Source organism: Passer montanus, unplaced genomic scaffold (assembly GCF_014805655.1).
Source record: "Passer montanus isolate IOZ18808 unplaced genomic scaffold, ASM1480565v1 scaffold133, whole genome shotgun sequence".
Classification (NCBI taxonomy): Eukaryota; Metazoa; Chordata; class Aves; order Passeriformes; family Passeridae; genus Passer; species Passer montanus.
The window spans coordinates 955,818-979,440 of NW_024360166.1; the positions used below are offsets into that span (position 1 = coordinate 955,818).

Consider the following 23,623-nt stretch of genomic DNA (forward strand, 5'->3'; position numbering starts at 1 on the left):
GTTTTCAGGAGATGTTCTGGCACCTTGTGTTTCTTAAGGACTACAAGGACTTACAGAATTTAAGAGAAGTTCTGTAAACCTTGTGATCTTTGGGACAAGCTCAGGGAAACCACTGGGAGTGATAGGGAAGACTCTGAAGAGCTTCAAAACCCAATGTTGATGTGGAATTGCTGGTTTAGAGACCCCAAACAACTTGGGGTGCCCAGCCCTAGAGGGGAGGGAGGGCAGCACATCTGGGCTCCAGCTGCGTGCCCTGGGTGGGGGCACAGGCCAATGCAGCCACTGATGCCAGTGGCACAGCTTGCAAGTCCTGGATGCTTTTCCAGACCCAAGACAGATTTTGTGCTGTGCAGATGCATCTCTTAAAGAAGCATATGGCTGGCTGAATGCCTCCTGAGAGAATCCCAGCAAAGCCCAGCACTCACAACTCGGGTAGGATTCCAGTAGGAGCCTAGGAGTCTCTTGAAGTCTTAAATCACTGCTGTGCTCCATCCACTGCCTTCAGCCTTTGCTGCTTGTTTGGTGCAGAGCTGCCAGTGAGAACTCTCTTAAACTGAATAGATTTGACAGCAGCTGGGACTTGTTCTGAACTGCCTTGTACAGCAGAACTCACCCTTGCAGCCTTTCCACGCTTTGCAGCATTTTTGTTACAGACTCTTAATGTAGGTAAAAGAAGGAAGGTGGCTGCCCTCAGTTACAGTGCTTGCTGCAGCCAGCTGTGCAGCAGAGCTGAGCTCCAGTGCTGGCTCTGAGCAGGAATTGAGTCCTGTGGATACTTTGAGTGGCAGTGAAGACTCCCATCCTACCTGGTCCCTCCTTTCCCCCCTCACCCTTTGCTTTTGTGCTGGTGAAACACCTGGGTTTTCCTTTCTTGTCAGGCATGTGTCCATCTCTAATGTTAACACATTCTGATCTTCTGATAATGCATTATAAACCTCAACCTTTCTTAATCTCATGTTGATCAAATAACATTTAAGATTAGTGCAGGGAAAACCTGCAATAAAAATGTGTACTGCCTTGTTTGTGATATGAAGGTTGGCATTTTGCAGTGTTTTACTTTCCTTGAACTCTTAAGTGGTTTTGCATAAATGCATTAATGCTGTGCATAGATTCTGCCTTAACATTGTGGTTTATGGCTCAATTAATTTGAATTCTACTGTTTTGTAGGAAAATACTTGAACTTTATCTGTCTACATAAGCTCAAATATGTAGTCACCCCTAATGCAACTCTATTTGGTGATACTTGAATAGTCTCTCAAAGTCAAATTCGAGGAGTATGGATGGAATGGAGCATGTAAGTTTGCACAGTGACTGCTGATCTGTGGATAAACAGTCTTTTAGCCTCCAGCAGGATCATGCTCTCAGTGTGCAGAAGTATTACACACACAACTGGGCTTTTCAATTCCTCTCGTTGGAGGAAGGGGATGATGGAATTATTACAAAGCTGGAATACCACAGTTCTTGTATTGCAACGACATACTTGATTCTCAAGTCCTCAACTTCTCCTTTTTCTTTTGCCTTGGTTTAATACAAACTCTGGATTAAGTTCCATCTGCAGGTTGGGATTCAGGAGACAGTGAAGGGAGAGAAGGGGAACAGTCACTGTGTACAATGTACATGTGTCCCTCTGGTTGTGTGGTACCACTTGTCTCCTCTCCAGTGCTCCCATGACATGTAAAACCTGTTGTGCTTTTTCATTTTTTTCCTTTCCAGTACCTCTTCATCTTTTTTACAGCTCCTGCTGCAAGCATTAGAGGTCTTGATGGAAACTGGGATATTCTGCTCTGGATATGGTGTTTATTATCCAGACTCTGCTCTTGCTTAACTTGTTTTATCCTGTGTAAGAAAGCTGATGTTCTGTAATGCTCTTAATGTGTCCTGGAGCTTCAGACCTCCTTTGTCCCAGTAAGTCAACAGAATCAATACAGAATAATTAGCATTTGTGGCTTATCCAAATAGTGGCAGCCCTCTGGAATTTAAATAGAGGTAAAAGAGTGACTTAATCCTTCTCATGTCTGAGAAAAGGATGAGGCTTAAGCTGTATCTTGGAAAGCTGTTGAAATAAAGGAGAACTTTGGCTTCCTCCTGGCCTACACAGGGGCACATTTTCTTTAGCAGGAGGAATTGGAGTTATAGGGGAAGCAGCAGAGCCAGCTTGGGTATGGCAGGGTTAAAAACCTGCTCAGGCTGTCTGAAAACACTTCATGACTTTGGAGACTGGATACTCACAAATTGTTTTGCTGAACAGGCATTCTAGAAGAGTAGTTTTCTTACAATAAGAACAGCAAAGCCAGAGGCTGTCAGGCCAGGAGCTGCCTTGCAGAAGTGGGCTAAAAGGTGCATTTTTTTCAGCAGCAATTAAAAAAAGCACTGGTATTGAGCCACAAAGGGAAAAACAGGGCATGTGCAAAATTAGCAGTAGGCAGTGAGGAATGAAACCCAGATGGTTCTGTACTGGCTTTCACAAATACCTGTGCCTTCCACAAATGGAGGGTGTTTTTCTTTATTGTGTGTGTCAGAGTGAATGCAAATATTGTGGGATGTGCAGTCACTCGTGGAGTATCAACTCCACTGTGTTCTGCTAACCTCTGTCTCTCAAGAAACAAGGCTGTTGCCATTCACTGGGTGCTCCACTGCTGCCATATGTGGCCAGAAGAAAAAAATTGCTTCTCAGCTCAGAATCTATTTGATATGCCTGAGGTGCTGTCAGCTGTGGTTTGCTGAATATGATAACGTGAATTGACGTTATCAGTTACTTTCTGAAACCTGCGGAGTGATCTGGGGAAATGAAGTCTGCTGTTTCTCTGGGGGGGAAAAGGCTCTGAAAATAGAAGGTTCTTGGTTTAGGATCGGTTCAGCTTTGTAGAAGTGATATCTTGAGAGTGAAGTCTGTGAGGCACAGGAAGTGTGGGTGACATGGGAGTGTGTGGGGGAGTGACTGGACAGAGATGAGGAACATCTTGGGGATGCAGGTGCATCCGTCCTGGGTGCCATGACTACTCCAGAGCATCCTTCTAGCTTGCCTCTCATCTGCTGGGATTTAGGGAATTTATTTTGACCTTGTATTTAAAGGATGGATTCCTTAAAAAAAATCGAAAAAACAAAAAAACCCCAAAACAAACAAACAAAAAAAACCCCCACACCCAAAAAAACCCCACAAAACAAAAAAAAACCAACAAAACCAAACCATAAAGTACATTTTTGTTGCTTTTTATTGACTGAATTTTGGAGTAAAGTTCCCACCTGCAGGTGTGGCAGGCAGCTTCTTTAATATGATGACAGATGAAGATTTGGCCATGAGGCTGCACACAGTTTGAGGGAGTTGGACACTGACTATCCTAAAGTATTCAAGAGTTCAAATAATCCTGATACTGTTAAATGTCTTTCCATGTTGTCTTGATATAGGAATGTAATTGCATAATTTCTCCCCACATTAAAATACATACAGAGATATTAAGGAATGCTGGAGATACTACAGCAATTTCTTTGAGACACCAATCTCATTATGTGCTTGAGACTTTAGCTATTTTTTAAAATTTTCTTTTCTTTTCTGATATTACCTGCAAAATTGGTATATGATGCTTTAAAAAGCCCTCATTTGCTGAGTAGGAAGATAACCCTGGGACTTGTTTGTAGCACACACATTTTCTCCTGTATCTGGTGTTGGAAGTTGATGGATGTTTTTCCTTTCAGACTTCCCAGCAGATGAATTGCAGCTGTGAATGTCAGTGCTGCCCAAGTCAGATCCCTCCATGTACATGCTGTCCCCATGGTTTTTAACCCAATACTCTGCACTGCTTTTCTGTATGCATTATTTTTATTCAAGTTCTCTTGATTAAACCCCAGAATTAATGCAATTAATTCTGCTTGCTTAGAGGTTGAGCACCTGGCTGCTTGACACTGTCCAGGTGGCTTCTGCATCTGTGGCTTCAGTCTCATTTCCCCCTTTTCAAAGGGTTTGTGTGTGTAACCCCCACCTTAGCACTCAGCCTCCTGGATTGTGTAGGGGGGAAGTGGGACGTGGGGCTGGCTTCCTCTTCCCTACTGTGCCTTTGAACCTCTCCTTTGAGGACTCTTTATTGAGTCATTTTGGGGGAAGAAGGTGACTGAAGAGCTCTGATGTCAAGTACACAATAAGACTGCAGCCATATCACTTGATACTGTTCCCCTTAAATGCCAGTTTGTGAATTTCCTTTGAGGCAGAATGAGTTTTTTGGGCATCTCTCCAGGAGTCAAAGAATCCAAATTCTAGAGGTCAGTGGACTGAAAAAAGCCAAGAAAACAAGAAGTTAATGCAGAAATAACTGAAGAGAAAGAAGTTGAAAGCCCTTCAGCCTTGTGCCTGGGCAGGTGACCCCTTTGGAGCTAATGGCCTACAAGATGGGCATGGTCCTTCCTGCAGGGCCCTTTCATGGGGGAAGGCCGGGTCTTCACCAGGCCATGGAGGAGCTGATGTTCTTGTCAGGGTGGGTTTGCAGGTGTGGCTCTCTGCTAGCTACAGGTGAGGTGGGCTCCTGCTCTACCCACTGTGGTCAGTCCCAGCTGTGCTCAGCCCAGGGGCTGCTCCGAGTGTGCAGGCACTCAGGGGCCTGCAGAATGAGGACAGCCTGTCAGGAATGTGTGGGGAGAGAAAAAGAGAAAAACGTGGTAATTATGCAAATCTTCCTGTCCTGTACAAAACCCCCCCCCCAAAAAAAAAAAATTCTCTCATGAAGGCTTTTTCACAGAGAATGCAAAACTGCCTTTTTGGTGGCAGGTGCTGAATTCTCCAAACTTCCTCTAAATGTTTGTCCCCAGTCACTTTTGTAGTGCTGTGGAAACCTATTTCCTCCATGCCCTGAGTAATGGGTATCCTTAGCTGGACTTGAAACTTTTTGTAACAGCAGGGCACTCAAGTACACAGGGCACTTGTATCCCCTGGGAGTATTCCTGGTGTTATTTCCAGTGGATTGATTATTTTATGCATTTTGTAAACTAATTCTATGACTTTGATTCTATTACCCACTCCTGGAGCAGTGCCTGTGTGCAGGGAAGGGTGCTTTCAGTGCTAGACTGCAGTGAAGTGTAGATTCAGTTACAACTTTTTTCTTGGTGTAAAACTGAATTTACCAGCTGGGTTTTTCAGATTACTGTCAGCTTAAGTACCTTCAATCTCCCGTTTTTTCTGAGCCAGTTTTTGCAGTTCTGTGTATTAATTCTGTTTATTTTGAATAGCTGTTACTTCATCTATCTAATGCTAATTCAAATTGTGTATCTAATGATCTCTTTAGAAGTAGAAGGTGATACAATAAAAGTGTGAAATGTCTCGGCATCCCATAGCACTCAGCTTTGTTTTGCTTTTTTTCCTGGATGCTAAGGTGATGCTGCCTTTCCCCTGCACCTCAGATGTGCTGAGTGTTCCTAAATGGTTTATTTCCTTTGACATTCACTTTCCTTTGAAGAAGGGCAGCCACTTCGTATGTGTCAGGCTTGTACTGGAATTCTAAATACTTTAATGCATTCTTATCTGCAAGGGTGGCTGGCTAATTAGTTAGCTCAGTAAATAATAGCTTGGTGGTGCCTCTGTGAGAAATGAAGGTATGCACACCACGTTTCTGGGCTTTTCAGTCCCCCACAGTGCCCTGGGGAGTCACTGCTCTGGGTGAAAGGAGGTGATGGTCTGAGTGCCCTCAGTGGGATCTCCCTCCTGGACAGCCAGGGCAGTTCCTGAGCCCTTCTGCCTTCTCAGGGACTTCACCTGACTCCACAGATGCTGACCCTGCCGAGCTGCCCTGGCCCAGCACAGGGAGGAGCTGCCGCTGCTGGAGCCAGGCCAGAGGAGGCTCCAGGATGAGCAGAGGATGGAGCAGCTCTGCTGGCAGGAAAGGCTGGCACAGCTGGGAATGTTCACCTGGAGAGGAGAAGCTTTGGGGTGACCTCAGTGTGGCCTTGCAGGGCCTGAAGGAGCCCCAGGAAACATGGAGAGAGACAATTGACAAGGGCTGGAGGGGCAGGACACAGGGAATGGCTCCCACTGCCAGAGGGCAGGGCTGGATGGGATATTGGGAATTAGGAATTGTTGGCTGTGAGGGTGGGCAGGCCCTGGCCCAGGGTGCCCAGAGCAGCTGTGGCTGCCCCTGGATCCCTGGCAGTGTCCAAGGCCAGGCTGGACACTGGGGCTTGGAGCAGCCTGGGATAGTGGGAGGTGTCCCTGCCATAGTGGGGTGAAATGAGATGATCTTTAAGGTCCCTTTCCTCCCAGACCATTCTGGGATTCTGTGATGGAGAGGAGATTCTGCTGCTTTTGCTGCTGCCAAGGCTTGAGGTTCTTGACAATTAGTCAGCTTTTCCTGCTGTTCCTGGTTTCGAATGCCTATTGCTTCCTGTCAAAGGCAACTGCATACTTACTTTTTCTGTTGGTGTATTGCAGCTTAAGGCTGCTGAATCGCCCACCCTACAGGAAACACTTTTAAATCTGTTGCGAATTAAACCTATTTATATTTCTAATAATGAATAAAGGATACATTAATTCTAACTTTGAATGTCTTGTGATCATATTGGTAGGATTGCTTTATTATCTGTTTCTCCAATCTGTCTTGCCAGGAGTTAGGTGGCTTTATTCCCAGATTTATAATGCATTCTCTTCCTCTTGGAAAGGGCATATGCTGCCTTGGCTCACTCCTTTTAATTTGAGTTTTGCAGGGGTCTTTGTTGTTCCAATTTTAGTTCTATTTCTAAAGCCTTTTACACACATGTAAAATTTGATAAAAACTACAGTATCTCAAGGCTTTTACAATTACTGCAGGTGTAAACTTCAGCCTGCTTTTCATGCTTCTGGATATATCTATTAATTCATGTAATCTGCAAAGGAAAAACTTAAGATACTCCTTAGATAAGGTTGCTGATTAACATAAAAAAGAAAAACCAAGCCTGTAAAAAAGCAACTCCAGTGGTAGATTACTTGCCAGCCCAAACAGCTCTCTGGTGACTCCTGCCAGAAGTGGTTTGTCCCCCTGACTTGGTATTCTGAGACATTCTGCCATCCATCCTGCTTCTCCCATCTACCCAGGCATACTGGAAGTGAGGTGAATTGACCTATAGCCAAGCTTAACTGGTTGTCACTCTACAAAATCCCTCAGGAGGAAACAGCTGGAAGTGTTGACAAAGTATTGGGCAGCCCCCCTTGAGCTCCTCCTGCTTGTCCCTCACAGCAGCCCGGGTCAGATCTCACCTGGCTGCACTTGGCTGGGGGGATCTAGCATTATTTTGATCTGTGTGCTGTATGAAACCACTCTAGGTTTGAAACAGAGCTTTTGTAAGCAGTTGTGATCCATTCCAGGGCGTGTGGGGGCTGTTGTGATGTAGTGCTGTCCTACTCCTTTTCCAGCACAGGTTTTGTGCTCCTGTCTGGTCTGGGGGGCAGCTGGGGGCTGTGGTCCAGGAGAAGGAGCAGCCTGACTGGGAGTGCTGGACACCTAAGCCTCGGCAGCTCACAGCAGGGAGGGGTAGGAGCATGGGATTGCAAACTGCAGGAGTAGGATGCAGAGTAACCCCTTTCCACCTGGAGTTGGGTGAGATAGACACACGACTCCTCTGCCTCTGTGACATGGAGGCAGGAACTGCCCTGGTGTGGAGGGGGTGACCCTGAGACAGTCTCAGGGGGTCAGAGCCTGTGTCAATGATCCCAAGGTGTGGGGCTCCATCCCTGTGTGGGCCATTCCCTTGGGAGTTGGACTCGGATCCTTGTGGGCCCCTTCCAGCTCAGGATATTCTGTGATCCGAGTGTGCTGCTGGAGGTTGGGGCTGGCACTCTGCACCAGGGCAGTCAGAGCCTGCAGCTGCCTCTGAGCTCAGCTGAGAAACACCTGCAGGGTAACAAGAAATAGAAACCTGAGCCATTTTGCAAAGGGTTTCAGGTACTTTTGCTTGGTTAATGCTGGGTCTGGTCTGGCTTGTAGAGCCTCAGCATCATGATGTGATGGAAACTGGGGAAACTCATTATTGCCAATTTGGGTTTTCTTTTGCGCTTTTAGGGAAAAGATGTATGTTGTTATAGGATGACTTTCTTGGCACCCTGTCACTTTCCTACCATTACTGATCTTAAAAATAGATATTTTTGCTTCAGTGGTATAAATGTGCTGCAGAGGTATAGAACCTCTCTGCTATAGATCATAAAACGTATGCTATTAACTTGCTAGATATAAGAATAAGCCTTAAGAGAACACTGGTGGATACATCTGTTACCTAGAAGTGGTATAAAAGTAGTACAAAATGTTTGAGAATCTGTTGTTTTTCAGACCTGACAAATACTTCTTTTCATCCCTGCCTCCCCCACACCACAGGTGCAAATAATAGTAAAAAAAATTACTTTTTGCTATTGCAATAATGTTTTTTCCCCCTCAAGAAATAATACATTGACAGCACTAGACAGTAACTTTAAGGGTTTGGTTTCGCCATCACTTAAAAGAAGACTTACAGGATCATAGAATATCCTGGCTTGGAGAAACCCACAAGGATTCTGATGCCCTGTACAGACCCCCAGCAATCCCCCCTGTGCATCCCTGGCTGTCCAAAGGCTCCTGGAGCTCTGGCAGCCTCGGGGACGTGCCCATTCCCTGGGGAGCCTGGGCAGTGCCCAGCACCCTCTGGGGGAAGAACCTGTCCCTGAGATCCAAGCTGAGCCTGAAGTCCAAAAAGCTCACATCAGCTGGCTTTCCTTGATCAACCAGGTGGGATCCCCTGTTGCAGAAGGAAATCAGGTTTGACAAGGAGGACTTTCCCCTCCTGTAGCCGTGCTGGTTGTGACTGATGCCTGTCCTCCAGGTGTTTTTCAACACCTCCCAAAATAACCTCCACAACTTCACCCAGCACTGAAGTGAGACTGACAGGCCTGTGGTTTCCGGGGTCCTCCTCCTTGCCCTTCTTGAAAATCAGAACAATGTTCCCCAGCTTCCAGTCAGCTGGGACCTCTCCAGATTCCCAACACCACTCAAAAATCATCGAGAGGCTTTGTGATGATATCAGCAGCTCTTTGAGGATTCTTGGATGAATCCCATCAGGCCCCCGTAGGTTTTTAGGGATCCAGCTGGAGCAGCAGATCCTGCGGGATTTCAGGGTCACCTGGGAGCTGATCCTTGTCACAGTCATGGTTCTCCACCTCAGGGCGCTGGGACCCCCTTGGGCTGTGATCCATGTTGAAGACAGAGGCAAAGAATACATTAAACATCTCTGCCTTTTCCTGTCCCCGTCTGTGAGAATTGTCCTCATCCTGGAACACACTGAAGTAATTTTTACACTACCTTTTGCCATTCGTATCTTTGTAAATTGTTACTATTCCCCAGTTCTGGCAGCTCCAGCTGAGCTTCGTCCACATGAATTTTCTGCGTACAGTGGAGGGAGCAGCATCTCCGTGTTCTTCCATGTCACCTGGCCCTGTTCTCACTGGGCACATTCCTTCCTTTTTAGCCTCATTTCCAGCCTGGCCTTGGACACTTCCAGGGCTGGGGCAGCTACATTTGGTTGTTCTTAGGATGTGAATTCTTACAAACCAGTGTTTTTAGCTGCTTCCAGTTTTGCCCTTGAGTGGGAATTCCAGACTGAGTACAGGGATTAGGAATAGTTTTTAGCCCGGAGCAGTTCTGGAGCTTTTGGTCAGTTGCCATTAAAGTTAAAAGATGCTGTGAAATGTGGAGGAAGACCCATGTGCTCTCTTGATTTTTCTTTTTCATTAGGGAACAGACTGCAAGACTGAGGTTGCAAATTATAGCTCTCCTGTGAGAAAATAAGATTTTTGGAGGTTTTTTTAATATTAGTGAACTGACTGGAAGTATGTACTAACTTGAAATACTTGGTTTGAAGGCAGTGATTTTGATAACAGAGGTAAAGCAGGCCTCTCTTGATTATAACTGCATTACATAAAAAGAAGTGACCAAACCACTTGTCAGAGTAGAAATCAGCCTGTGCACTTGCCTTGATAGAAATTATTTTAATAATCACAAAAAAGTCCTATTTTCTGCTCAGAGGGAATGTGGGTTTGATTTTTTTCCTGGCTCAGCTCACTAAAACCTGTTCATTTTCTTTATCATATTTTTAACCTTGTGCCTATGGACAATCTGGATCAAATATGTGGATTTATAATTTAATCCTAGTCCTGTCAGTACTTAAAAACACTTCTCTTGCATAAGCAAATGTAGCAAACAGGATGGAGTAATTATAAAAACCCCTTTTATAACTCCTTGTATGAGTAAACTTCCCATTAGAGGGTTTGTTTTGAGATTTACTTTTGACTTTTAAATATTTTTTGATTGATCCAGTTAGTTCCCCAGGATCCCTGATTGCATGTATTTCATAATGTGACATAGGAAATCCATCTGAAATGTCTCCATTTTATATATATTTAATTAACTGCATATGTGTGCATAATGAATGCTTTAGAGTGATAGGGTGGTTGGGTTGTTTTGTTATTTGCATAAGCTCATATTTTTGGAGTGGTTTCCTGGTATTTTCCTGCTTCCCATGGATGCCTGATGGCCAGGCAGGATGGCCTGGGTTTTGTTGTTGACTGTGCCAGCACAGGCTGAGGTGGGGGCAGTGGCAGTGAGCTGCTTCCTACAGTGGAGCTATGTTTGCATGAACAATTGAAATTGCTTTCTAAAGCTGATGATCACTTATTAATTTGCCTGATGAAGACTACTGGCTTTGAATAAATGGACAGTAAAAGTAGGTGTCAGAAAGTTCCTCTCTTGATGATGCAGCTTTATTGGGCATATTCAAATGATGGAGTACCCACTAAGAAGAAAGAAGCAATCTGCAGCCGGGTGGCATCAACTCATTTGAATGTGGCATAAACCTTTTTCATGTGTCTCTGGACACTCTCCTGGCACCCTTTGTCAAGTTAATTGTTGTCCATGGACAGCTCTAGGTATGAAGGGACAATATCCCTGGGATTTATCTGCTGGGTGCACTGGAGTCTGCCGTCTCTTTGTCTGTGTTTCCATTTGTCCCTGTGTTTGAGGGTGTGCTATCAGACAGGAGGGGCTGGGGAAGGTGTGGAGCACGCATAGCCCACAGCTCCAGCAGTGATCCCACTGCTGTGCCAGTGCTGTGTGCTCAGGAACCTCCTGCTGCTGGCCTGGGCCCTGCTGGGAAGGGACAGCACTGCAGCAGGGGGCAGGGACTTGGAATTCATTCCAGAAACACCTCTTGAATGTAGAACAAAGCAGTGGTTTTATCCAAGTTTCAAATTTTTCAACAAATATTTACACTGCTGACTAATCCAAAACTTGGCATGGAAGAGGCACTGCAGTTTGTTCAGCAGTTCCCAGCACTGAGGGTATTCTGAGTGGTCTGTAAATAACTGGAATTCCTTAGTGCTGATGCCATTGTATGGTTACAAAGTGAGCTCTGTAGGTGTTTGCTAAGTTTAACTAAGGGTGGTATTGTAGCTGGTCTAGAGACTTGCTCTAGTCTCACTGGCAGGGGGAACACCTGGCATGAGCTCATTGCATGTGAGACATTGAGGCCGATGCTTCCATGGTTCAGTAAAGTGTTGTCCTGGTTTGGCAAACCCAGGACAAAGATGAACAGACAACTCCTGAAAGTTCAGTAGAGGGTGAACAGACATCTTCTAGAAGTCATTAGAGACTCTGGGAACTTGTCAGAAGTTCTCATTTTTGTTCTGTTCAGGAGTGTAGTATCATGTTAAAAATGCAATATCTGCCAGAGCTCATTGGGTTGATTTGTTTGTTTTGGTTTCATTTTCATTTGGTTGGTTTTGGATTTTTTTCTGGTTCACCACAATCAGATGTCTAACTTTAGCTTTTTTGGAAGTTTCTGGATGCTAACTGCAGGCAGAATGCAGGAACACACAGCTCCCTCACTTCCAAGCTCCACAGCTGCTGTGCTGCTAATGGATGTCCTAGAGCTAAGCTGGCCATCCACAGACAAGAATATAAACTAGAGATGGCTTTCTCTGCCTGCCTGCCCTGTGACTGTGGAATTCTTGAAGGCCTGGACCCTGCAGATACACCCTTGCTCCCTATCATTAGGAGCTCCCCAGCTTGGCTGCCTGTGCTCTGGTCAGCATTGCAGTAGCCTGCTGCTCCTCTGGGTGCGGAGCAGTGTTTGTCCTACCTGGAAGCAATTCCATCTATTTCCAGCTATTTCCATCTTCAGGACTATCTGGAAAGCTTGAGGAGGAGTTCTTTAACCTTAATTTTTTCAGTCAGAATTTCAAGCAGCTGTTGCTGTTTTTGTGGGGATGTTGTGCTTCAGGGTTGGATGGGATCAATAAGTAGTTCTAGGTCTTTACTGGAGCATGTTGTGTTCTCCTGAGGACAGCAGAGATGGTGCTTTAATATCTCCTGCTCTTTAAGTCAGAGCTGTGTGCTTAGACCTGGAGGCTTGCAGCATGGCCCTGCTGGGTGGTTTTCCCTACCTGGGGGTTTGTTCCTGGCTCACATCCTTTGATAGGTGTGTGCTGAGGATGTTCAGTGCACGACCCCCCTCTGGAGCAGCTGGGCTGCTTGGACAGCTGAAATTTGCCTTCCTCAAAGCAGAGGTTGTTAGCAAAGCTGCTGAGAGTGGCTGCAGTGCAGGGAGTGTATTTTCCCCCAGTTAAGTGCTCTGTGGTGCCTTCGGTGATGGAACTGCCCTTGTAGCACCGTGTCCCTTTCCCATGTTCTCGCTCCTTAGCAGACTCTGTTGTTATTAGCTTTACTAAGAGCTCGATTAATTTTACAGGTTTGTTCTCTAAAAGAATTCAAATTTAAAGTGGTGTTAGGGTTGAAGCAATCCATTTGAGTGCAGAAATTGATAGTGCCAGCTAACAGCACATGACTTTAGAGGCAGAGGTTCTGGATATGTGATGGATTATTTAGGAGTTAAGTGGGAAAAGAGCCAAGGCTTCCTAATAGGAACAGTTGCTGTAGGGTTGAGCTGGATTCCACATTAACACACTACTCAATATTTTTAGCTCTTTGCAAACGTATAAGTAAAACTACTTCTTGCAGCAATATTTTCTGAATATTTTGTACACTTCATAAAGGATATTTCAAGTATTTTAGTGGCTTTACAGTTAAGAGGTATCTTGGAAGGACCTTTCTGCTTTAAATGCATTTCCTGTATCTAATGCTGTTTTTAATCTCATGTGGTCTCACAAAACCTGTTCTACCTATTAAATATGCAGTAAAGCTGTTCTGTTTGGTTGAAGATTGTATGTTTAAACAGCAGAAGTCCTCACTGCTCCTGTACTTTAAAATAAAAAATTCAGCTGCAACACTGCCTTCAGATTCAGAGCCATTAGAATGGATTTTTCAGATTTATTCTCCTGATTACAATACAGAAAATTAATTGCTTTTGACTGTAAAGAATTATGACTCATTCATTATTTAAGAACCTTCTTGATGGATGAACCTTTTCCACTTACTCCAAGACTTCTCTTGAAATATGGCTGTTCTTTTTTAACTGGTACAAAGCATGATGCACCTCTGTCAAACAGTGGCTGCACTGCCCACGCTGTGGGATAGGGAGGGGTGGAAGGAAAACCAGCATCTCCTCTCTATTCAGTTTGCTTGATTATTCAGTATACAAGGAGGAGAGTCTGCTGGGGATAGCAGGGAAGTTACTTGAAATAAATACCTTGGTTTTATAAAAGAAAGATTGATTACTTCATTTAAACATCAATACCCTTTCATTTTGCTTGTGTGTGCATACTGCAAGTGTTTGTGTTACATACTGGGGAGAAGAAATTTGGTTTAACTCAAGGGATGTTCCCCTCTGGCCATGGTTCAGCTTCTTGCTCCTGGTTTTTATGCTTAAATGATTTTTGTGTGTTTTTAGCTTTTGTCCTTTTAGAAAACTTAGAAGAAAATGTCAAATTATCGACCTTGTGGGTTAAAACCAGTTGAAGAGCTGAAATCAGGGTATGGTTACTTGTCAGTCCAGAAGAGTTTGTTCAGTGCCCTTGGCAGCCAGACCTCTGGAGTTGTGCATCACAGAAACAAACATGGGTTTGTGCTAATGAGACACGTGGCATTTTTTTTGTTTCATAGAATCATAGAATGGTTTGAGTGGGAAGGGACCTTTAAAATCACCCTAGTCCAGTCCTCTGCAATGAGTAGGAACAGCTTCAAGTAGATCAGGTCACCCACAGCCCTGTCCAACTTGGCCTGGAAAGTTTCCAGGGAAGGGGCACCCCCTACCTCTCTAGGTAACTTGGCACAAGATTTCACCACCCTCACTGTAAAAAAAAAATCTCCCAAAATAAGACCCAGAGCATGTGAATCCTATGTCAAATAAGACAAATAGAACTTTACCTCATTATAAAAAAATTCCTAAAATCTTCATGGTAATGAAATTGTTGATTAGGTAACAATGATTTTGTAAAGCTTTTCTTTAAGAACAGATTACAGAAAACATGATTTTTTGGTGGGTGAACACTCTCACTGAATCCTGTCCCTTAGCGTGGACATTCACTGCAGGAGGGAGCCAGGGTTTCCCAGTGCTGCAGTTTTCAGTTCATTTGTGCAATCCTCTCTAGTCAAATTCTTGAATCTCAATTTTTTTGCAGTTGTCTTAACGGAGCCTACGTTTAAAAGTAAGTTGCTAGTGATGTTGACATTTCCTTGTTCCTAATTGGATTTAAAAGTTTTGCATAATGTATTCAAAGTACTGGTTTTTCTCTGAGGTGTGTTACCTTTGCTTGTGAGAACAACTGGGTTTGTAGTTGAGAGATGCTTTTGCTTGTAAAATTAGTCTCTGAGAGTTTAAGAAAATAGATATATCACGTGCTGCTTTGAAGTATTAGAAGGATTTGAGAGACAGTTTGCCAACTGACATTTAAAACCCTTGAGAACTTGTTCCAGCCAAACCTTTTGATAAAAAGTAAATGCAGCTATGGCTTAGTTACTAAAATGATTTTAGCTGGTGGCTCAGTGCATGTAATCATCTTGGAACATCCTGAAACTCGTTCTTTTGTTCAGTTTTCTGTCACGGCATTTGGGCTGTGTCTGTGAGCTTGTCACTTCTCAAACCCAGCGTTCCTTCCCATGATATTGAGGCACAGCGGCTCTAAATGCTGTGTTGGCTGTGGTAGCTCATGTAAAGAACACTTCCTTTACCAGGGGTGGTTTTGGGACCCTTCCTGCAGGGCTGTGACTCAGAACCGATGGGATGTCTCACTGTGTAACACCTCTTATGGGCTGTTTGTCCTTGCCACACTGCTGGCAGGGTGTTCCCTTTGGAAATGGCAGCTCCTGGCTGGCACAGTGACCCACAGGTGGCCCTGGAGGTGTCCCTGGGGGCGCAGGAAACACCCAGGGGCAGAGCTAGGCTGAGCCAGACATGTGCTGATCCTGATCCAGCTACTCAAGGGACGGGAGTTTGGCTTTGGTTTGGTTTTCATTCAGTTTTTGTTACTCAGGAGACACCTGGTTTGGGAAGAGCCCCTGCAGCCCTGCTCACTGTGGTAGAGCAGAAGGTTGTATTTTGCTCACTGTGGTACAACAGAAGGGGCTGGATTTGCTGTGACTCTGGTAAATGGCCCAAAGCTGACTCTTCTGCTTGGGACAGTGGGTGCAGACTGCTTTTAACATACCACAAAAGAGTGAGATTCTGACACCTCTACTTGAAAAGGGAGGAAGAAAGAGGCAAATTCAGTTTTACAGTATACACAATTTTAATAACAAAATGCTTCTGTACACTGCACTTGTTTTACTCCATTACTCACACCCCCTCCCACCAGAACTTGGCTCTTGAAACATAATTTAACACAATGCATCTAGGACTCTCTGTAATCTTGGGTTGCTAAGCTGGTAGAATAGTTCACTTACTAGTGTTTTCATTAGTAAAAAGAAAAATGGGGTGGGTTTTGTTTGGCTTTTTACAAAGGACTGGTTGGGAGATGGCAGGCATATCCTCTTAGTGCTTACACGGAGGTGTACAACCTGCTTACACAGTGGTGTACAACGCTGTTTCACCCCATCTGAGGCCTGACTGTAGCCCTCAAAGCTTCTGGTACCTTTCCCTAGATGCCTCTCAGAAGATTTTTACACAAGATGTGAAATGCTGAATTTCCAGCTGATTCTGAAATTATCTCTAAGCATCCTGCTAACGTGATGCCTTAAAAAGCAAAGCCCAGCACCAATTTTAGCATCTGGGACATTTGCAGTGGAGGAAGGTGTGGGGAGGGAGGAGCTGCTGCCTTTGGTTTCTGTTGTTTCCTTGCTTGTTCCTTTTGGGGGGGAGGAGAAATACTGTATCCCCCTCTGAACTTGTCTAATTTTTATGGAAAACTTCATAAGAAAGATGAAATTCAGCTCCTGGGTAAGTTTCATAGATCTGAACAGATGGATTTTGATAGCTACACAGATCACAAAATTAAATCAGCTTTATTTCCATTAAAGTAGTACAGAAATTATCTTAGACACATTAAAAATAAGTGTGTAGTGCAGATTTCTGGTTTAAAGCCATGGGATGTTTCTGATTTTACAAAGTAGCAATAGGCCCCTGTCTTGTAAGGGGGTAATGGGACAGAAGCTCAGATTTGCATGTGGCTGATCACTGAAAAAATCGGATCATTTCTGCTTGGGGGAGAAACAAACAAAACCAAACACCAATGCAGCAGCATTCATTATGTTTCCATCTGATAGGGAACGGGAGCTCAGTGCAGAGGAATACTTCAGCTGGAGACTGAACACTCACCCATTTCACCCTTCATCGAGTCATTTTTCCTTGTGTGCATTTAAACACTGATCTAATGCAGAGAGACTAACTGGGAGCATTAATTCAGCCTGTTCCAGGAGAATGACTCAAAACCCGAACTTGTGCTGCTGGATTTCCATTTCACTGACACGAGGGTGAGGAGCAGGGGAAGCTGCCTGGGTATCAGCGAGGATGGAGGAGATCTTTGGATGGGACGAGGACATCAAGAGCAGTACAAGGAATTCTGTTTGTAAAAGACCCAAAGACCTCTGAGGTTGTGCCTGGAGGTGTTGAAGCACCTGTAAGCAGTGTAGGATCTGTACAAACCAAGGCTATGCAGCAGAGATGGTGTTTGGGGAGGGCAGGTTAACAAGCTCCTGTCATCAGCCAGTGCTTGTACTGAAATATGATTAATTTAAACCAAATAATTGTGGTTCTTGTTCCATCAACAAAATAAATCAGGGACTGCTGAGTAGCACGTTTATTCCAATCCCCTCCTTGCCTGGAAGAGTCACAAGCAATTGCGAATGGAAGACAGTAACTTTAAAATAAAAAATATTAACAGCCTCTGGCTGTGTCCTTGTGCAGAGCGATGGCTCTGCCTGGTGCTCGCTGTCCCTCCGCAGGGAATTCAAGTTGACTTCGCTGCTGCTGTTTGACATTCTGTGAGTTTTATGATACCTGTTACCCTAAATGTAATGTTTGCTGAATTGCTTTGCTTATGCCTGAAACCTGGCAACAAATGGGTTTGGAAATAGCAGACGTAAACCATAGCATTTGGGAGATTGGCTGTGGAGTACAGAGAGGGAACGGTGCTGGGCTGTGCCTGCTCCCTCCTGCTCTGCTGTCTGCAGGCCAGGCACTTCAGGACCAGTGGAAGCTTGGGTGCCTGGGTGGGTGTGCTTTAGTGCTTGGAAAATCACCATGAGTGGCAGGGATGGAGAAGAGGGTTAAATGCAGCATTGCTGGACATCTGTCTTTGCTCTTCCTGGGGGGAATTAAAAGCTCATAAAGATGGAGTGAGACAGAGCTGGGCTGTTGGGAAAGCACCTCCTCTGGAGGAAGCTCAGCTCCTCATCAAGCAGCCCCTTCTCATTCCCTTGTGGAAGACTGAGGTGGTACCCCTTGAACTGTCTGACAGCCAGAGTTTCTGGGATTGCTTCCTGCAGACACAGCTGAGGCTGTCAGAGTTCACTGGTGACATCTGATTGGGGATGGCAGCACAGCCAGATTATTTGGTTGCCAGGATAATTAACAAGCTCAGTGATGACTTTGTCTGTGCTGGTGCCCTGCAGCTGTAGGTAGAAGTCATCCCCAAGTGCCTGCTCCCCTGGCTCCTGGAGCTGGCCTGTGCCAGCCAGTGCAGGGTGAGGCTCACTCACCTGCTCCTGGAGCAGCATCCTGGGCCTCAGGAGAGCTATGAGCACTTACTTATGGGAAGGAGCAAAGCAAATCTTCCTACAGTAGCTAAATACCCCTGGGGACCAACATGGGTTTGTATTTCTCAGCTCTGGCCTTCTGCCTACGTGGGATTTAATAATCCAGAATATCTGCTCTTTGTCCACCTACCCCACAGGATTTTTTTGTAGTCAGTTAAAAGCAGTAATTAATTTCCCAGAACAGGTGTAAATGGACTCATCTTAGTATTAACAGTAACAAGAGTTCAGAGATATCTCTATGGAAATCCATTAGGCTTCACTGGATCATCTCTTCCATTAAAGTACAGAGTCAAGGGAAGTAAACAAAATATTGGTTTTATATTAAGGGCGCTGTATGTAAAAGTAAAATGATGCAAATTAATGTCTTCAAAACCAGCAATTGAAAAACCTTTATGTAAAATCTTACAAGAATTATCTTGCTATAATTGCCTTGGATGAATTAATCTCACAAGAAAACATCAAACTGTTGTATAATTGCACCCTAAATACCTCACTAAGTGGTAATACAGAGAGAAAAGCAGAGTGAAATAGCAAACAGATTTTTGTGTAGTGGTTTTTTCTGTTCAAAAAGTTTGCAGGATAGTTTAATACATCACAATTAGCATACTGTAATTATGGATTTGGTCAAAATATGGCAACACTGTGAGGAATTTCATTTCTTCATCGGGGTGTGCTGGTAATTGTTTAACACTGCAGCATTGGACACAACACATTTTTTTGTTATACATACATGTGTATATATATATATAAAATAATTCTCCATCCCTCTGAATCTTTTAGCTTTGGTTAGAATGTTTACAATATTTGAGCAGTTGACTTAAAAATAATGTAATCCTTTGCAGACCCCCCACCCCCCACCCTCGTGGCATCTGAGTACCACCATCACTGCATAGATCTGCAAATATTTACATATAATTCCATAATAGAGTATAAATAGCAATATGGTACTTCTGGCTAAAGAAACCAAATTACCCCTTAGAATGAGGTGTATGTGTATATATATTTATATATGATTTTTTAAAAAGTCATACTAGTTTAAATTCTGTCCCACATCGAGTAAGAAACAAAACATTTTTCAGTGAACGATTCTATAAACTAATCATATTCTCCTAACTTATCAGAAGGGGTCTTTTTTTATCTTGAATTTTGGAAGAGGAGGACAAGTGAGAGCTTATATTACAGGGGCTAATTCTGTCTCCAGAGAAACCAGTGGAGTTAGTGCATGAAAATAGCTTCCCAGCCAGAGGAAGCCTCAGCTGGGGGGGCAGCAGGGGGACAAAGAAAGGCTTCTTCCTTCCTTCCTTTCTTCCTTCCCTCTTCTCCTTAACCTTGCTGTTGATATTTGCTTTTAATTAAGAGAACCTTGCATTAAGGGTATTTACACATGAAAAGGTGCTGAAATGCTGTTTGTTCATCATCATTAAGTAATTAGCCTGAATTCATGAAAAGCATCATCAAGTGAAACTAGGGAGCCGAGGACTGAATGTACTTAATATTTCCAATCGATCTCAGTGTGCTGAGCCTCTCTAAAGAAGCTGCAGTGCCAGTGTGGGGACACACGGAGGGCTGTCCTGCTCCTGGAGGGGTGTGTGCCCATCCTGCCCAGGGCTGGGTGTGTGTGCCCATCCTGTCTGGAGCTGTGTGTGTGCCTCTCCTGCCCATCCTGCTCTTGTGTATGTGTGCCTATCCTGCCTGGGGCTGAGTGCCCGTGTGAACTGCTCCTTTCTGTGCCTGCTGTTCCTTTCAGCAAGCCGAGCCATGAACATGCAGAGCAAAACTATTTCAGATAAATTCACACCAATGCACTGAAATTCCCACCTGGACCTTTGTTGCTCTTTTTTTTTGTTTTTCCCCTCCCTTCCCTTAGTGGAGTGAAATGCTCAGAGAAGGAAAATCTTCCTCCTGGGCTGCCCTTAAAGTGCCCGGAGCCAGCTGCAGTGTTTGGGATCCTCCAGCTGCAGTGGAACAAACGGAGCACACGTTCCCCACAGATCCCTGCACAGATATCCAGTCTCCTTCCCCTAAGACTGTTTGCAGTAGAAAAAGTAGAATATGGAGACTTGGGTATAAATGTTTACACACAGTCATATAATTACATAACATGAAACATTTTACATAGTTTGAGGTGAGTATCTCTTTAGACTTTTAAACATTAGGAGTGCAAGTTGAATGTAATCATTGCTTCTTTAACACTGAAAATATTATGGATTTATTTTTTAAAAAACTTAAAAATACTGCACCACTCCATAAACAATGTTTCCATTAAGTAGCTTGGAAAATTAGGCTTTATGTCAACATCTGTAAAAATTAGAATCTGATGTAGGTCCCTACAATTTTAAAGTAGGTTACTTATCTGATTTGCTTTCTGATGGGCTGTAGGTATTATACTTCACATTCTTTATAGGGCAGCTGCTGGCACTTGCACTGTCCATAGCCATTGATGATGATGAAGGGTCCTTCGTGGGTGGGTTCGTACTCGTTATAGGGTCCTTGGTCTGACATATTGGCCATATGCAGCCGTGTTTGGGATCGGAGCTGCCTGTGGTTTTGAATCATTGAGCACTGCCTAATTCTTCTTAGTGTGGGAGGGCAGCACTTCCTGGAGATGAACACTATAAAAATGATAAAAAAGAAAGAAAACAATAAAGCCATTGTTCCTGTAATTACCCTCTGAGTGAAGATGGCATTGTTTGGCTCAGGGAACTGTTCTTCGGTGGTAACGACCATGCCTGCTGTAGTTGGAATCTCTTTGTCTCCCAGATGGAAATGAGAAGAGCTTATTCTTTTCGTGTACTCGGTAGTTGGAGCTGTGTACGATGTCGTAGCCACAGGGGTAACCACAGTCGATAAATTCCAGCAAAGCTGAAAACCATACACTGCATCCAGAATATCCTCTCCCTGGGTGTGGTCGGGGCTGTGGCAGAGGATGGAGTGCTCCCACCGACCTTGGAAGCCACTCAACCATGTGGCCAAGGCGCAGATCTTTGGGCTGCATTCCCACAGATTGCCAGAGAGGCCCACGGTGGTGAGGGATGTCAGCGAGCTCAGGATCTTGGAATCCAGAGTGGTTAGCTTGTTGTTATCCATGAGGAGGGTTTTAAGGTTAGGCATAGTTTCAAAGACGGTGAGGTCGATGGCTTTGATTTCGTTTCCAGTCAAATCGAGCTTTGCTAAGGTGCCCCAAGTCCACTCCATCCCACATGTCAAGTTGCTAATTTTGTTCCACTGCAAGAAGAGCGTGTGCAGGCTGCTCAGCCGGAGGAAGTGAGCAAAATTAATCTTTGTCAGCTGGTTGTGCTCTAGGTGAAGCTCCCTCAGCTTGATTAATCCCGCAAATCCATTGCGAGCCAAACTTCGCAAGCGGTTTGTGCTCAAATCCAGGAATTCCAGGCTACGACAGTCCCAGAACAGGCGGACCGGGATGGTCCGCAGGGAGTTGGATCGCAAGTGCAAGGTCTGTAGCTTGCGAAGGCCGTAGAAGAGCTCGGGGTGCAGAGAGGATAACTGATTAAAAGAGAGGTCCAAAGTCTGCAGGTTAAGCAGCTGGCTAAAAGTTGTGTTTGGCAAATGAAAGATTTTGTTGGAACTTAAGACTAATTCCTTAAGTTTATACAGTCCTTGAAAAGAATCTTCTCTGACTGTTGCAATTTGATTATGATCTAAGTGAAGCCAAGTAAGTTGACTGAAGCTTGCAAATTGATCCCTTTCAAGTTCAGAAATATAATTGTGCCTCAGTGACAAACCTAGCGAGCCCTTTTCAGTGGTGTTTGGCACTGAGTGAAACCCCTGAGAGTCACAGTAAAAGAGCAGCTTCTCACAGCGACATTTTGGTGGACAAGCCATGCCCAAGGCAGGCAGCATTTTTAAAACCATACTCATTGCATATAGTGCTGCCAGCATACGAGCCCCTAATGGCCACTTGAAATGTAAGCCTGCAGAATATAATTTAGGAAAACAACAAGATAGGATAGCCTTATCAGTACACTTGGAATATCACGGTGGAAGATTTCACTGCAGATAACATTGCCATGCATTTCCAACAAGCTAATTCTAAATGCAAGAAACAACTTACTACGACAAACCGAATACTTGGACATTACACTTAGGAGGAGGCTTTATCTCGATTACGGAGGGTTACAGAGGCGCTATCGGAAAACATTTTTTTCTTAAGGTTCAGTGCAGAGCAATCTGCTTTAGCATCTTAACTGCCTCTTTAAAGCAGAGCTGTCATTCATTATACAAGGAACAGAGAAACACAGGAACTTACCCATTCTTTTGAGTACATTGGAGGGTGCATTCAGTCGTAGTTTGAGACTCAACGCCGTGAGTCTGTGAAAGGCTCTAATGTAAAACAGCCTTGAATAATTGACTGGGTTTAGTGTCCTTTGATATTAGTGCAAAATCCATGATGCTCTCTTGGAATATTCCTTTTGAAATTGCTGCCTTGATCTCTGCTGACAGGTCTGCAATTTTTAAATCTTAATACAAGTTTTTGTCCTCCGTGGCTGCTCAGCTGGTTAATTGAAGCTCACGTTTTCCTTTTCCACAGCTGTGGCTTCTTTTAGTCCTAACTTGTTGATGGCAGATGGGTGGCTTATTGCTGAGAGAAGCTCCTGTAGTAGCATGAGTGCATTTACTGAAAAGCTTTTCAGGGAAGCGGTACAAGAATGGATTTGCTTATGCGCTGTGACCACACAGGGCTCTATATAGGCTGACGTCACCTGGTGACGTTCCTTTTGTTTGGGTTTTCCAGAAGCTTTGCTGTTTTAAAGCATTGTGCTGCATGCTGTGATCATGTTAAAGACCACTGATAGAGGGGGAAAAATCCAGCGGCAGGAGTCCTTCGTCCGCAGGACAGAAGGAGCAGGAGGGACTCGCAGCACCTTCTCCCCCCACATCTGCACCGGCTCTGCTCAGCTGGGGTTAAAAGCAGCGCAGAGCCGCGGATGGAAGTGCCTGAGTGCTGCCTGCTCCCACTTTTCTGCTAAATCTCCCTGCATGAAAGGAACTTTTAGATGCAAAATGCGCAGAGTTTGAATAGAGGATGCTGGTCAGCACTGGCTTTCATGGAGGTGAGAGGGACTGGGCAGCTCAGAGCTCTGTGTGACAGCTGTGTGTGACTGTGGTCCCTGCAGAAGTGCAGAGAGCAGTGCTGGGGCTGGAGCAGGGATATCAGGCTGTACAGCCTGGGAGCAGGGCACAGGAGCAAGCGCTTCAAGCCAGGAGAAATTTCTGGAAAAAGCAAAGCTTGCATTAGGGCATAGGAAAAATTTAATTGGAATCCAGCTTGACAGTGTGTGGTTATGAAACTAGAAAATCTATTTTCTCCTCCCAAAAGGTGGCTTTTATACTTGCTTCTTCCTGGGCACTGGAGTGCAGGGCAGAAATCGTGAGATTGGCATTTCCGGTTGGTGCTCAGAGCGGTGCAGTGGGTTCCTTGTGGTCACCCACAATGTCCTGCTCCTTTGTGTCCCCTCAGAGAGGGGGGACATAGCTCCAGGAGC

The 23,623-nt window shown here is 44.6% G+C and overlaps 2 protein-coding genes across 4 annotated transcripts in view; one reads left to right on the forward strand and one right to left on the reverse strand.

The window, feature by feature from the left end:
- Positions 1-23,623, forward strand: part of CTNNA1 (catenin alpha 1) — a 117,507-nt gene that overhangs the window by 38,713 nt on the left and 55,171 nt on the right. The window lies entirely within an intron of this gene.
- Positions 18,477-23,152, reverse strand: LRRTM2 (leucine rich repeat transmembrane neuronal 2). Of its 3 annotated transcripts, none has more exons than XM_039699434.1 (2): positions 22,387-23,152; positions 18,477-21,602 (listed from the first exon to the last, which is right to left on the reverse strand). In XM_039699434.1, the coding sequence occupies exons 1-2, from the start codon at positions 22,414-22,416 to the stop codon at positions 20,502-20,504; spliced, it is 1,131 nt and encodes a 376-aa protein (XP_039555368.1). In that variant the 5' UTR covers positions 22,417-23,152; the 3' UTR covers positions 18,477-20,501. The 3 variants fall into 3 exon arrangements, with proteins under 3 accessions (XP_039555368.1, XP_039555367.1, XP_039555366.1); XM_039699433.1 differs by having other exon boundaries at positions 18,477-21,623; XM_039699432.1 differs by having other exon boundaries at positions 18,477-22,051.